At 45.8% G+C, this 16,271-nt stretch overlaps 1 protein-coding gene across 1 annotated transcript; it reads left to right on the plus strand.

Moving 5' to 3' along the window:
- The first annotated feature begins 640 nt into the window (after positions 1 to 640).
- LOC125514497 (squamosa promoter-binding-like protein 5) lies at positions 641 to 3,594 on the plus strand. The gene is made up of 3 exons (XM_048679839.1): positions 641 to 1,541; positions 1,953 to 2,122; positions 2,833 to 3,594. Exons 1-3 carry the CDS (start codon positions 796 to 798, stop codon positions 3,261 to 3,263), a joined length of 1,347 nt encoding a protein of 448 aa, XP_048535796.1. The 5' UTR covers positions 641 to 795; the 3' UTR covers positions 3,264 to 3,594.
- Positions 3,595 to 16,271: the final 12,677 nt, after the last annotated feature.

Below are 16,271 nucleotides of genomic sequence, written 5' to 3' on the forward strand. Positions count from 1 at the left end.
CCAGAAAGACCGCATCGCCTCCGGTGAAGCAGCGACAACACACCTAGCGCCGGATTCGTGCGCCATTTGGACGGACGCAATGGATTCCTGGCGGAAGGAGTCTGAGCGCTGCCTCACACGGGCCTCCTCCCGAGAGCGACGGAGCATAAGCCGGACGACCATCTCCTCCTCAGGGCCGCGTGGGATGAGCTCGGGGTCGACGGATCTAGAGGTGCAAGACTCGGATCCGCTGCCCGACATGCCGGCGACGGCCGGAGATCGCCGGACGGGAGTTTGAGTGGCGGAGGAGAGTGCAGTGAAGCGGTTAGGGTTTGGTCCGACGAGTGGATGAGAAGGAATAGACGTGGGGTCGGGTGGGCTAGCATGGACCGGGTCCGACGTGACAGACACGCCCGAGCGTCCCCTTATCCGCCTCAGATTTGGGCTAGATATAAGGGATGTCGATCAGCCTGGCGTTTGAGATCCGTTTGAGACGTTCGCGTGGGTTGAATTTTTGTGACCAGGTCGTTCGTCCGCACATTTAGGACGGGTTCGAGGCGTCCCAGTGTGGATGCTGGAGTTGAGATTTAGGTGGGGTCGTTTGCGCAGATAAAGGACGGGAGAAGGCTAAGAGCCCAAGAGATGCCATCATTGCCTCTCTCCTTCTCCGGCCTCCACGACCTTTATAGCCTGAAGGCACGCACAACCCTTCCTGCTGCACAGACACATACTCCGGCGGTCCGGCCTCTTTCTTTCTTACCCATCAGTCAGGCCGCGCGTCACCACCTTTCTCATCCGCGCTCGGAATAGCCGGCCATGATGAGCAGCAGGCTAAGCGGCGGCACGATGGCACCGGTTAGCGACATGGCCGACTTCGGTTACGCTCCCATGCAGTCCTACCCCAACTTTGAGCCAGCCGGCATGGTCATGCCCGGGGACCGGCAGCCGCCCTTCCAGCACCACCACCTCTACGACAGCCTCGACTTCAACGCCGCTGCATTCTCGTTCCAAGACCCGGTCGCGCTCTTCTCCAGCGGCTCGGCGTTCAGTAACCAGCTCCAGCAGCCGTTCCTCCAGACGCAGGTCACCACGCCGACGATGGCGTCGTCGTCGCTGCTGCAGGCGCCGATGATGACCCTTCCGGGTATGCTGACGTCTTCCTCGGCGTCGCCGGTGGACGCATGCACCTTCGGTGGCGGCGGCAGTGCTGGGTTCCTGAAGCGGGAGGAGGGCGGCCCCTTCTCAGACGTCGGCGGTGGGGGGAGGATCGGGCTGAACCTCGGCCGCAGGACATACTTTTCCCCGGCGGACGTGCTGGCCGTGGACCGCCTGCTGATGCGCTCCCGCTTCGCCGGAGCCGGCGCAATGGGCATGCTGGGGCTGGGGCTCGGCGCCGCCGCCCACCACCACCAGACCCCGCGGTGCCAGGCTGAGGGCTGCAAGGCCGACCTCTCCGCCGCCAAGCACTACCACCGCCGCCACAAGGTCTGCGAGTACCACGCCAAGGCCACCACAGTCGCCGCCTCTGGCAAGCAGCAGCGCTTCTGCCAACAATGCAGCCGGTATGTACGTTTATCCTCTGGCATGGGTGGATCGTTGATGCATGCGCAGCTTTGCTAGCAGACGAAAAAATCAGCAGTAGAAAGGCTGCGAGCTTTCGATCTAGTGGCATTGACGCTAGCAGCTATATGCACTGATCATATCATTCATGTCAACATGTCATATATCAGAAATGGCGCACATCAGATCAGATCTTGTTCCTCTGAGCGTATCGGCATCTGCATCCCTTTGTCCAATGTACTACTAGCACGCCCATCATGGCATTGCAGTGGAGTTCGATCAGATACCTAAACCTAGTCTGTGTAGATACATCATACATGGCGTGTATTACTTACAACGGTAGACATGTATATACCCAAGATCCGGTTGTGTGAATATAACTGGTTCTTGTTTGGGTACGTTTGTTGGGCTAGGTTTCATGTGCTCGCTGAGTTTGACGAGGCCAAGAGGAGCTGCCGGAAGCGGCTCACGGAGCACAACCGGCGCCGCCGAAAGCCTGCCGGCGCGCAGGGCAAGGATTCGCCGCCGCCTTCCAAGAAGGCAGACGCTAGCATCACCAGCTCATACACCGGCAATCACAAGAGTAAGACCACTCCTCTGATACATGTATAGACTTAAACACTGGATATATGCTTATTATTGGCTTTTTTAAAGCTTGATCACTTTAAGAAGTTGGCCCAGTAAGCTAGCTAGCTACCTAGAAACTCCTGAAACTTTGTTAGAGCTTAGTGGGTAATTTGAACTAAAAGCATGACACTTCTTTTGCAACAAGGGAACATTTCAATAACGTATACCAAGTAAAGAACACAACAAAAACAGTTTGCCTAATTCTTAATTGTCCGAAAATTTAGTAAATCTATTTTGTCTTGAAATGGCACATCACTGGGCTAACCTAATAATGTACTCCGTAGCATCTTAAGTGTGTAACTGAAGTAAGATATAACTGTAGTTTTGACGGTGCACTTCAGCACTTGGCTGCAGTACACACCGGTAATTCTATGTGCCAGCAAGCACGTTACAACGTTCGGTTGGATAGAAACTAGTAGTACACGACATGACATGCCTAGATGCTACTTCTACATTTTGGTCGGTCGATCTGACGTACGTACCTACTAGGAGTACTACTCAGCTCAATTAACATGATGTTCATACGATGGCGCCAAAACATCTTATACGTACATACGTAGGTGTACCATCGTACTATACACTAGACGGTAGGTGCAACTCCTGCTACATACATGTGGCAGTCACATCTTGCCGTCTTGTCTGACGCCGCGACGTGTATATGATCAGCCAACAAGTCGACGACGGGGGCGGCCTTCTCGCCGAGCGCCGGTGGCTTCAGCTGCCTTCAGCAGCAGCAGCAGCAGCATGAGATCGACAACGGCGGCCAGTCGAGCAACGCCACGCCGACTAACCTGTCCCTGGCGGCGCCACCGCCACCGCCGCCGCCTCAAGACGACGCCGGCTTCGGCGCCGGCCTTGACACCATGCTGCTGATTCAGCAGCAAGGGCCCGATGAACAGGAGGAGGAGGAGGAGCAGCATTTCATGATGACCTCTCTCGTGCAGTCGCATCGCCAGCAGCAGCAGCACGGCGACAGCGGCAACATCTTATCGTGCTCGACGACGTCGCCGTCGGATCAGCGTCGCCATCAGAACGACGGCGACAGCTGCTGCAACGGCAACAGCATGCAGCATTTCTTTGAGGTGGAGTTCATGTAGCACGATGCATGCATGCACTGCATGAATGAACCTGGCCTAGCCTAGCCTAGAGGTGGTTTGACTGCATTATCGTGAGGTGTGTGTGCATGAGGTGAAAGAGAAAACAAGCTGGTTGCATGCACTAGGCTGTGCATGGAGTATAGCTAGTAGGGTACGTAGGCGTGCAGGCTTTTTCTTTCCAGATTTAATTTCCTGACCTTTTCTGCATACTGTGTTTTTACTTGTACTTTTCTCAGTGTTACCCTCTTACAAGGGGGAATAGTGTATGTACTCCTGTAATTATGTTAGTATGCATGCTAACACTATATGTTAGCCTCCTCTTCTTTGATAAGCCATGTTTTGTTTCCTTTTATTAATATATTTATGTTATTGCAAACCTGTTGAGGATTCTAGTGGATTTAATATATGTTATTACAAAGCCATACTGACAGCTATATGTTATTGCAAAGTTTATACTCCCTTCGGTTGGGTTTATACGCGGGACATGAGTTTTTAGGTCTTCGATTTGACTAGAAAAAATGTATTATATTTTACAAAAAAAAATCTTTGGATTCATCGTCAAATGAAGTTTCTCACCAAACATTTTTTATGGCATATTATACATTTTCAAAAACACTAACGCCCACATGTGTGGGCGTCTGGCAACTTACCCACACGCATGGATCCTCATCCAACCAATTCTGCACGAATCTTGGCGCGTTCTAGCAGTTTTTGTATGCCACGTAGGACTAAGCTGGTGTGTGGGTATTCATCCGGTCGCCCACACGTCTTTTTTCATCACACGGTGGGCTGGTGTATGGGCGTTTAGCAATTCGCCCACACCAGTTTTCACGCACGCAGAGGGGGCTGGTGTGTGGGCGTTTAGCAATTCGCCCACACGCCCATCTCCTCGCCCACACTCAAAGCTGTCAGTTGTCATGTGTTTCTGCAGGGTACATGGCAACTGCCCTAGCTTTGCTTGTAAGCAGATGGCAACTCTCTTTTACCTGAGTTGCCATGTGTTTTTACATGGTATATGGCAACTGCCCTAGCGTGCACGTAAGCAGATGACAACTCTTTCTCTTTACATGGCAACTGCCCTAGCGTACTTGTGAGCACATGACAACTCTCTCTTTTACCCGAACATGTTTTTTTTGCCATACTTTTTTGTAGTGCTACATGGCAACTGCCTAGTGTTAGTGGGAGGTAACTTCTAAAGTTTTGAAATCATGGCAACTGCAGTAGATCAGACCATACATGGCATCTGCAGTTGAGCAACCATGGCAACTATAGTTGTCCGACATGGCAACCAAAGTTCAGCGACATGGCAACTGCAGTTAAACGAATATGGATGAGGGTCTGGACCATGGCAACTGCGGGACGCGCGATGACTGTACGAGGCCTGACGTACGAGGCGTGCGGGCGTTATCTATTTTGCCCACACGCACGCATGTAAAAGGGATCGGGAGGGCAAAAAAAAGATGTGTGGGCATTACTTGTTTTGCCCACACGTAGGTGTGTGGGCTGTTCCTCTTATACACCACACAAAATGTGTGGGCAGACTCCATAACACCCACACGTGTGGCACTTATCGACGTCCTACATTTTTTATTAGTCAAATCAAAGATCCAAAAACCTGTGCCTGACTTATAATCCCAACCTGATCGGAGAGAGTTAGGGTCAGTTCGTCTGGTGGCTTTTTTGGGCTTCTAGAATAAACTGTCCCCTACCCAGATTATTCTAGAAGCCCAACTAAAAATATTTTTTAAAATCCTACTAGTCAGGCCTTAATTAATAGGCTTCTAAAAAATAAATTTAGTTGGGCTTCTAGCCAGTGGCGGAGCTTAGTGGAACCCTGCAAGGGCCATGCCCCCCCCCCCCCCCCCCCCCCCCCCCACACGCCCAAGTTTGAGTAAATTAGTGGAAAAAAAAAATTCTGAGACAATATAGATTAGAGGAAACAGTCTGCTTGCCCCCCTTCCCCCCCCCCCTCCAATTGATCCTTGTCAAACTCCGCCACTGCTTCTAGCATAAGCTGGGTAGGGGCAGCCTATCCAACTTATTCTAGAAGCTAGTAAAAGAACTGGCCCTTACCCATTACAAAGAAGTCAAAGAACATACTACCCCTATATAAAAAGGGAGACCAACCCGGGCTAGACTACATTGTTGGCATTTTTTTATAGAAAAAAACTCCGTGAATATTAAATGCTCAAGCCGAGACTTGAATCCTGATGGGCTGGCTGCAAGCTCCCGCGCCTTGCCAACTAAGCTACACTTAGTTCTCATACTACCCCTATATGACATCAGTAGAAATGTTTACATAAAACACTTGTGCATTATAAGTTCTATTGTCATACTATTGCCACACACACAAATTATTGTTATGCTAACATCCAAATCAGCTAAACAATAAAGCCCATGCAGTCATCTTCAAATGGTTATCTCTCAGCATCTGTGGGCACCTCCCAGCTTGAAGGTGTTCTTGTGGCTGGCTTCGCAGAACATTTGTTGGACTTAAGATCGGCTCGCGCGGCCTGGCCTAACACACCAATCAGCATGCCCTTTGTACTGTACATCCTAGTTTCCCGCAAAAATAAATTGCCTTGCGGTGTGTTATTGAGCAGAACATTCAAAGCATATTTATAAACATTTAGTACTCACTAATTCCCACTCCAAGTCAGTACATTTACCTAGCTATACAATATGTCTGCAGTTAAGCAGTGAATCTGAACGGAAATTAAAAGAAGATCTATGCGTGATCTTTGCCTGGTAATTAGCGATTCTGCGTATTAAAATGTGAGGGACCGCCGCGCAGTTACTGGCTGGATGCTGTAGGATTTTTTTTATGCATGGATTCCGACGGGAATTAAAGATGAAGTACGTTCATGGGGGCCATTCGGCTGGGATCCTACCATAGCGCGCTTTCTGCGATGATGTAAGAGACGACTTTTGATTCCGGAACAAAAGGACAGATGATTTTGGTCAGTGAAATATCCGACCCTACCCTTGTTAAAAAAGATGCTCCGAAGAGATCAACAGGTAAAAAAAATCACCATGCACAGCTCAGATGAATTATTTTTTTTGAAAAAAGGATGAGCTCAGATGAATTTTAACAAGCCAATTACAAAGGTGAGCATCTAATTCGGAACATTGTCCTCTATGGCTGCCATGTAATGCTTGGAGCGGGCAGAGAGAAGCTTTTTGTGCTCCCATTGCCAGATATATACACGTGCATGTAACATGTGTGTGTGTGTGGGTCTTTCTTTTCGTCGGCAAAGAATTTATCTAGGCTTAACGAACCTACACTTACCTTTGCCTGAAGCGAAATCTGGCGAGGATATGTGTATGTGGTACGTATAATTAGTTACGTAGGTCATGAATGCATGAGTGAATGGGCTAGCCGACCGTATCCAGAGTCTCTACTGGCCTACTCACGGTCTAAGCTGTAGCTGTTGCTTGTTCGGGTTTTTGTCGGGGATGGGCTCTGGGGGCAAACGCAAAATCAGCTGCAGCGATCTGTGGCTTCTGTATGCATGCGGCCACCTTTAATTTTTGTCCTCGAACGAGTACACACTTTCCGATTTAGACCAAATTATGGTCGTTCGAAGTTTGTATAAATCTTGGTCACCTGAAATTGCAGTGTATAAATTAACTATGTTCATTAGCAAAAAAATATGGTAATGTCAGCCAGCTCACGTTCGTTTGAAGAGGGGTGGCAAGGGAACGTCGTTTGATGGCAGTTTAAGTTGTGAAGAAAAATTAAACGACGTCAGTTTTAAAACAAAAGATGCCTTCTCTGAAGATACTGTCATGTCGCTGTGAAGAAATTGTTACCCCCTCACAACCAAAAATGCCACCTAAAAATTCTGCGTGTGTGACCCTCTCGGGCGAACGTTCGCCAGTTATGAGCATTCAAAAATTAACCAAGTACTTTTAGTTTTCAAGGAACTTTTTTTAAAACACAGTACAACCGCATACATACACACATACACTCACCCCTATAAATGCACGTACGCTCCTTATTCATATGAGCACCTCCAGTAGACTGAGTCAGCATATCAACTTGAGATTGACGAAGTTGATGTGTACGTCTATTATCGCCGAAGGGTCTGAAAGAAATCAAAGTAAAGATTGACGAAGCCGACGTGAACATCTCCTATCGCCGGAGGACTTGAAATAAATCCAGAAAAATGCAACCACCAATGCCAAGTCTAGGACTTGACCCCTAGTGGGTGGGTTCCATCACAAGGAACCTAACCATCTGATGTACGCTCAGTTCGCAGTTTGCAAGGAACTTAACAGACTGATGTAGATACAGTTGATCCAAATCATACTCGCAGAGGCTCCTTTCCTTCCCAAACCCTAGGCGGCTAGGGCAAACTCTCCCCTCCAGACTTCCCTGGTGAGCTTGTAGATTCGACTCCCATTTGCCTGTAGTCGGTGCTAAATCTGGCATATGTCGAGGTAGGGGTCCTAAGTTAGGCGTGTTGGAGCGATGGTAACATGGACACAGGATTTTACCCAGGTTCAAGCTCTCGAAGGGATAATACCCTACGTCATGCTTTTGATTGTATTGAAATGGTGGATAATACATAGTATAGGTATCTACCACGAGATTGTTGTATATGATTCCAATGATCTATTGTGTAGCCTGGCCATGGTTTATATAATGCACCGGGGGCCTGGGGTTTAGAAGAGTCCTCGTCTTGTGCGCCAAGTCTTGTGGAGTCTTCCTTGTATACGTCATAGGCTGCCCGAAGTGGCCCATTAGTGAACCGCCATGGGGATCCTCGGCCTAACTCACCTGGTCTGGAGACGACGTGGTGAGTACCCCCTAGTCCAGGACTCCATCAATAGCCCCTTGAACCGGTCTTCAAGATGGGCACGCTCCTCGGTTCTTCCAAATTGTTCTTCGTCTTCAGTCTTCGGTCTTGAAATCTGGTTCAAAAAATCTTCTCGTCTTTGATCTCGAGGATCGTCGAACTGTATCCTAAAAGCTCACACATCGGGCATCCGAGGAGCCCCTTTAAATTCTTGGCTTTTGTAGATGCCTTGTTATTGTTGGGGAACGTAGCATGCAATTTCAAAATTTTCATACGCTCACGCAAGATCTATCTAGGAGATGCATAGCAACGAGAGGGGGAGAGTGTGTCCACGTACCCTCGTAGACCGAAAGCGGAAGCGGAAGCGGTTGACAACGCGGTTAATGTAGTCGAACTTCTTCTCGTTCCGACCGATCAAGCACCGAACGTACAGCACCTCCGAGTTCTGCACACGTTCAGCTCGATGACGTCCCTCGAACTCTTGATTCAGCAAAGTGTCAAGGGAGATTTCCGTCAGCACGACGGCGTGGTGACGGTGATGGTGAAGTGATCCGCGCAGGGCTTCTCCTAAGCACTACGTGAATATGACCGGAGGCGTAAACTATAGAGGGGGTGCCGCACATGGCTAACAATGTTTGTTGTGTGTTCTAGCGGTGTCCCCCCCCCTCCCGCGCATATATATATGTTGGAGGGAAGGAGAGGCAGCCAAGGGGCGCCCCAAGTAGGAGGAATCCTACTTGGGGTCCCCCCAATTCGGCCTCCCCCTTTCCTATTCCTATTCGGAGTAGGAAGGGAAGAGGGGGGAGGGGGAATCCTATTCCCTTTTTCCTTTCCTTCTTCCCCTTTCCTTCTCCAATTTGGCCAGCCCATATGGGGGGGCGCACTAGCCCCTTAGTGGCTGGTGTGTTTCTCCTCTTGGCCCATTATGCCCATATAACTTGCCGGGGGTTGCCTGGAACCCCTTCCGGTGACCCGATACGTACCTGGTACCCCCAGAACACTTCCGGTATCCGAATACTATCGTCCTATATATGACTCTTTACCTCTCGACCATTTTGAGAATCCTCGTCATGTCTGTGATCTCATCCGGGACTCCGAACAACATTCGCTCACCAAATCACATAACACATATAATACAAAATTGTCATTAAACGTTAAGCATGCGGACCCTACGGGTTCGATAACTACGTAGACATGACCGAGACACCTCTCCGGTCAATAACCAATAGCGGAACCTAGATGTTCATATTGGTTCCTACATATTCTACGAAGATCTTTATCATTCAAATCGTAATGACAACATACGTTATTCCCTTTGTCATCAGTATGTTACTTGCCCGAGATTCGATCGTCGGTATCTTCATACCTAGTTCAACCTCGTTACTGGCAAGTCTCTTTACTCGTTCCGTAATGCATCATCCCGCAACTAACTCATTAGTCACATTGCTTGCAAGGCTTATCATGATGTGCATTACCGAGAGGGCCCGAAGATACCTCTCCGATACTCGGAGTGACCAATCCTAATCTCGATCTATGCCAACCCAACAAACACCTTCGGAGATACCTATAGAGCATCTTTATAATCACCCAGTTACATTGTGACGTTTGATAGCACACAAGGTATTCCTCTAGTATTCGGGAGTTGCATAATCTCATAGTCAAAGAAATATGTATAGTCATGAAGAAAGCAATAGCAACAAAACTTAACGATCATTATGCTAAGCTAACGGATGAGTCTTGTCCATCACATCATTCTCCTAATGATGTGATCCTTCTTATCAAATGACAACACATGTCTATGGTTAGGAAACTTAACCATCTTTGATTAACGAGCTAGTCTAGTAGAGGCTTACTAGGGACACGGTGTTTTGTCTATGTATCCACACATGTATCAAGTTTCCGGTTAATACAATTCTAGCATGAATAATAAACATTTATCATGATATAAGTAAATATAAAACAACAACTTTATTATTGCCTCTAGGGCATATTTCCTTCAGTCTCCCACTTACACTAGAGTCAATAATCTAGTTCACATCGCCATGTGATTTAACACCCATAGTTCACATCGCCATGTGACCAACACCCAAAGGGTTTACTAGAGTCAATAATCTAGTTCACATCGCTATGTGATTAACACCCAAAGAGCACTAAGGTGTGATGATGTTTTGCTTGTGAGAGAAGTTTAGTTAACGGGTCTGCCACATTCAGATCCGTATGTATTTTGCAAATTTCTATGTCTACAATGCTCTGCATGGAGCTACTCTAGCTAATTGCTCCCACTTTCAATATGTATCTAGATCAAGACTTAGAGTCATCCAGATCAGTGTCAAAGCTTGCATCGATGTAACTCTTTACGACGAACTCTTTATCACCTCCATAACCGAGAAACATTTCCTTAGTCCTCTTTAGGTACCTAAAGATAATTTTGACAACTGTCCAGTGATCTACTCCTGGATCACTATTGTACCCCCTTGCCAAACTCATGGCAAGGCACACAATAGGTCTGGTACACAGCATGGCATACTTTATAGAACCTATGACTGAGGCATATGGAATGACTTTCATTCTCTCTCTATATTCTGTCGTGTTCGGGTTTTGAGTCTTACTCAACTTCACACCTTGTAACACAGGCAAGAACCCTTTCTTTGACTGATCCATTTTGAACTGCTTCAAAACTTTATCAAGGTATGTGCTTTGTGAAAGTCCTATCAAGCGTCTTGATCTATCTCTATAGATCTTGATGCCCAACATATAAGCAGCTTCACCGAGGTCTTTCATTGAAAAAAATCTTATTCAAGTATCCTTTTTATGCTATCCAGAAATTCTATATCATTCCCGATCAACAATATGCCATCCACATATAATATCAGAAATGCTACAGGGCTCCCACTCACTTTCTTGTAAATACAGGCTTCACCATAAGTCTGTATAAAAAACCATATGCTTTGATCACCTCATCAAAGCATATATTCCAACTCCGAGATGCTTGCACCAGTCCATAGATGGATCGCTGGAGTTTGCACACTTTGTTAGCACCTTTAGGATCAACAAAACCTTCTGGTTGCATCATATACAACTATTTTTTTAAGAAATCCATTAAGGAATGCAGTTTTTTACATCTGTTTGCCAGATTTTATAAAATGTTGCAATTGCTAACATGATTTGGATAGACTTAAGCACCTCTACGAGTGAGAAAATCTCATCGTAGTCAACACCTTGAACTTGTCAAAAACCTTTTGCGACAAGTCGAGCTTTGTAGATAGTAACAGTACCATCAGCGTCCGTCTTCCTCTTGAAGATCCATTTATTCTCAATGGCTTGCCGATCATTGGGCAAGTCCACACTTTGTTCTCCTACTTGGATCCTATCTCAGATTTCATGGACTCAAACCATTTATCGGAATCTGGGCTCATCATCACTTCCTCATAGTTCATAGGTTCGTCATGGTCTAGTAACATGACTTCCAGAACAGGATTACCATACCACTCTAGTGCGGAACGTGCTCTGGTTGACCTACGAGGTTCGGTAGTAACTTAATCTGAAGGTTCATGATCATCATCATTGGCTTCCTCTCTAGTTGGTGTACGCATCACGAGAATGGATTTCTCTGATGAGTTACTTTCCAATTCGAGAGAAGGTATAATTACCTCATCAAGTTCTACTTTCCTCCCACTCACTTCTTTTGAAGGAAACTCCTTTTCTAGAAAGGATCCATTCTTAGCAACAAAGATCTTTCCTTCGAATATGTGATAGAAGGTGTACCCAACAGTTTATTTTGGGTATCCTATGAAGACATATTTCTCTGATTTGGGTTCAAGCTTATCAGGCCGAAGCTTTTTTCACATAAGCATCGCAACCCCAAACTTTAAGAAACGTTAGCTTAGGTTTCTTGAGAAACCACAGTTCATACGGTTTTGTCTCAATGGATTTAGATGGTGCCCTTTTTTACGTGGTTGCAGCTGTCTCTAATGCATAACCCAAAAACTATTGTGGTAAATTGGTAAGAGACATCGTTGATCGCACCATATCTAACAAAGTACGGCTACGACGTTCGGACACACCATTACGCTATGGTGTTCCAGGTGGCGTGAGTTGTGAAACTATTCCACATTGTTTTAAATGAAGGCTAAACTCATAACTCAAATATTCACCTCCGCGATCAGATCGTAGAAACTTTATTTTCTTGTTACGATGATTCTCCACTTCACTCTGAAATTCTTTGAACTCTTCAAATGTTTCAAACTTGTGTTTCATCAAGTAGATATACCCATATCTGCTCAAATCATCTGTGAAGGTCGGAAAATAACGATACCGCCGCGCGCCTCAACACTCATCGGACCTCATACATCGGTATGTATTATTTCCTATAAGTTAGTGGCTCGCTCCATTTTTCCGGAGAACGGTGTTTTAGTCATCTTGCCCATGAGGCATGGTTCGCAAGCATCAAATGATTCATAATCAAGTGATTCCAAAAGTCCATCCGCATGGAGTTTCTTCATGCGCTTTACACCAATATGACCTAAACAGGAGTGCCACAAATATGTTGCTCTATCACTATCAACTTTGCATCTTTTGGCATCAATATTATGAATATGCGTATCACCACGATTGAGATTCAATAAACCATTCACACTGGGTGTACGACCATAGATGGTTTATTCATGTAAATAGAACAACAATTATTCTCTGACTTAAATGAATAACCGTATTGCAACAAACATGATCTAATCATATTCATGCTCAACGCAAACACCAAATAACATTTATTTAATTAGGTTCAACACTAATCCCAAAGGTAGAGGGAGTGTGCGATGATGATCGTATCAACCTTGGAATCACTTCCAACACACATCATCACACTACTAGGAAAAAGGCTACTAGTAGCGCGGGTACCCGCGCTACTAGTATCGCGCTACAGCTAAAAGTTAGTAGTAACGTGGGGTAAACCCACACTACTACTAACATTTTACTAGTAGCGCGGATGTCACCCGCGCTACTACTAACAAAATAGTAGTAGCGGGTCTATAGTACCACACGCTACTAGTATCCTAAATACTAGTAGCGCTCCATTTCTCCCCACGCTACTACTAACTAATTAGGAATAAAAAAATCCATCAATTCCATTTTATGCATACAATTTTAACAACTAAAACAAGCCCAGATTTGTAATAAACCAGCAACATTACACATCATTCCAAATCGAAGATTTATAGTAAACCAGGAGCATTAGAGCATATCCATACATCTACACTTATTGCCTAGTCACTTATTCCCAGCTAGTGCAAACACAGTTGAAAGCAAACAAAAATGCATAAAAACACCAAACAGTGGCATTCTATCCCTCCAAATGATTTGCTCCCTCTCCATCCTTGCAATCATCTTCTTCTCCCTTATGTGCTTCTCCCATTTATGAATCCAAGATTTCTGTAAAGAGCAAAGAACAAATAAAATTAAATTTCAGCAGACATATATTTCCTTGCATGTTGTGATGTACAGTAGCTACGGGAATAAATATACGAAAAAGTGAGTGATTTCTATTAACAAGAGATCGCCTATGTAATAGGTACAAACAAATGAAATTAATGTCTAGATAATATATATTGCCAACCAAGCCTAGAAGAACTATATATTGCCAGGTAATAGGACATATCTAATTTTCACATTAATTGCCTTTAGTTTTCTTCAAAACTAAATATACTTAAACTTAGATCATTTCATATAGATGTTCAAAGGATAATACGGCTAAAAGAATCCAATTTCTTTGTTTTTTGAAGTAGTTTAAAAGGAAAGCATTAACACATAATAGAAATGATTATCTGCCATAGGGTGATGCTGGACAGCTAAAAAGCTCACAACCCTGGAAAGAAGAACGGCGTGACAAAGGCACGCGTTCCCTTCTAGTGACTACCATTTGTCCCCTGCGGGTTTCCTTAAAAAAACTTCTACGGCTTCTTAACAACCACCAGGCATGAACCTGGGTTACTTGCTATCAAGAGAGACCACATCCAAAGCTTCACTGAAGAAAGGTGGTACTCTGAAGAACGGAAGCACATCACGGCTGAGTTAAGTTCAGTTAGTGGTTGGCCTAGATGGGACACGTGAAGACCCGATGGTAGGGTTGCAAAAACAGGGGCTACTCTGTTTCGGGCAACAACAATGCCTTTTAGTTTAGCATTTTTCAGGTACGTGACAAGACAAGATAGGTAGTTAGTGGTGAGTGCCACGGTGAAGGGCCAAGCAGCACATGACATCGAGCCTCTGGGCCTGCGTGGCATTCACTTGATCAATTCGTCTGCTGGTTCCTCTCAGCTCTTGCTCACCAACTCACGATAGTTTTTTTGCTTTTCTTGTGTTAGTTCATCACAGCTGTCTGCTCACAAAGGATGTGGACTTATCAACCGTTTTGTGGATAAGGAGGTTGTTAGATTTCAAAGAAGTAACACATACATAGTATAACATTATGCATAATGAATACTGAATCTATTTTTTCTCATGTCTTTCTTTATTTTATTTTACGTCGATAGGATAGCACAAATCTTATAGGATGATTTTCCAAAACGAAAGCAGACCAACAAGGACAAACAACGGCCCATTAGACCACTTGCTGTGAACTACAAGAACATTATTTCACCTCCTCATATGGTACTACTAAACTCGCAATGAACATCGACACTGAATTAAGTTGTAGTCCCCCCTCAACAAGTGTGAGTTGCAATTAATTAACTACAGCAGCATTGGTAGTCTCAACAAAATAAAACAACAGCATTGGTAGTCTCAACAAAATAAAACAACAGCACTGGTAGCAACACTATCAATGCCATCCCTTCAAGCAGAATAAGTAGGAAAACATCGTGATCCCTTAAGGAGAACTTCCCATATCGTTCGTGTTCAACAACTAATTCTATGTGTTTCATTGGTAGTCAAATACTGTATTATATTTTATTCTATCTGTATATACCAGGATAGCAGGGTTACCTTTGCTTCCTTAACAGGAATCTGCAAGGAAAGAAGTGAAGATGATGCGTCTGCATTCAGTAAATGAGATAAAACTCGAGACTCTTGATAGCCAATATCCATTCTTACTTGTAATATTACATATATAGAACTGACAAATGATCTTCATATTAAGAAGATACCACTTTCTAAGGTGCAAACATCCAAGGAAACTTAGTTGGTGCTAATCAATCATCCACAAACTACCTCCGTCCCTTAAAAAACAGTGAGAACAATGAAGCAGCGATTCTACAAACAAATGTGGATACTCAACTTCAGCAAGTCAATTCAGTTGTTAAATATACGTATGGCACAATCAAAAGAAATAATGGGATCAGATTAAATCCACTTCAGAGAGAAAAGTTCATTGAATCTTGGCTCACCTCTGTTCTTCCTGTTGTTTATGCTTCTGCCCCACCAGCAAACTGTGACATGGAGGACACATAGCAATGGCTTAGTACAAGCACCACATTAAGACTATATAACAAGTCCTATAATAATATCCTTATGACTAGTTTCTGCAGACGTAATAAAACAGTTATTCAAAATGAATTGGATCATGCACTTCTGTTCTGCATTTAACACCATAGGGCACTTCGGACCCAGCAGCAAACACAACAGATCTGCAGGCTGCAATAGCAACAACAACAAATCGTCACTTTAGAATTTCATTTCCTAGTGAATACACTACATCAGCCATCGGGTGTAATTTGGCATCGAATTATCCTAGTGCAGACACTACATCAGCCATCAAATGTTAGTCCGTGCTCTAATAAGCCGATGAACACGCTGAAAATGGCAGCGAGCTGAGCCCGTGGATGTGCCTGCTTACCAGGTCGTAGGTGGCGGGCTCGACGTGGCCGGGGGACCCCTCCTCGCCGGTGTGCAGCGGGGCGCCGTAGCCATAGCAGCAGGCGACGCCGGAGGGCGTCTTCTTGGCCAGGGCCCTTCGCTTCTCCTTGCGGCAGCGGCGCCTCTCGGCGTCCTCCTCCGGTGCACGCATGCGGGTGCCCGCCGCGGCCGTGGCCGTGAGCTGCCGCCCGAGGTACACGTCGCCCCGTGTCGGTGCCGCGGGGCCGACCCCGTCTACCGGAGGAGACGACAAGGGGGACGGGGCACTGGGGGAGGCGACGCGCGTGCGGGTGGAGAGGGAGGCGGTGGCGGACGGGTGGTGCTTGGTGGGGACGACGGGCGGCGGTGCCGGGGACTT

Source organism: Triticum urartu, chromosome 6 (genome assembly GCF_003073215.2).
Source record: "Triticum urartu cultivar G1812 chromosome 6, Tu2.1, whole genome shotgun sequence".
Classification (NCBI taxonomy): domain Eukaryota; kingdom Viridiplantae; phylum Streptophyta; class Magnoliopsida; order Poales; family Poaceae; genus Triticum; species Triticum urartu.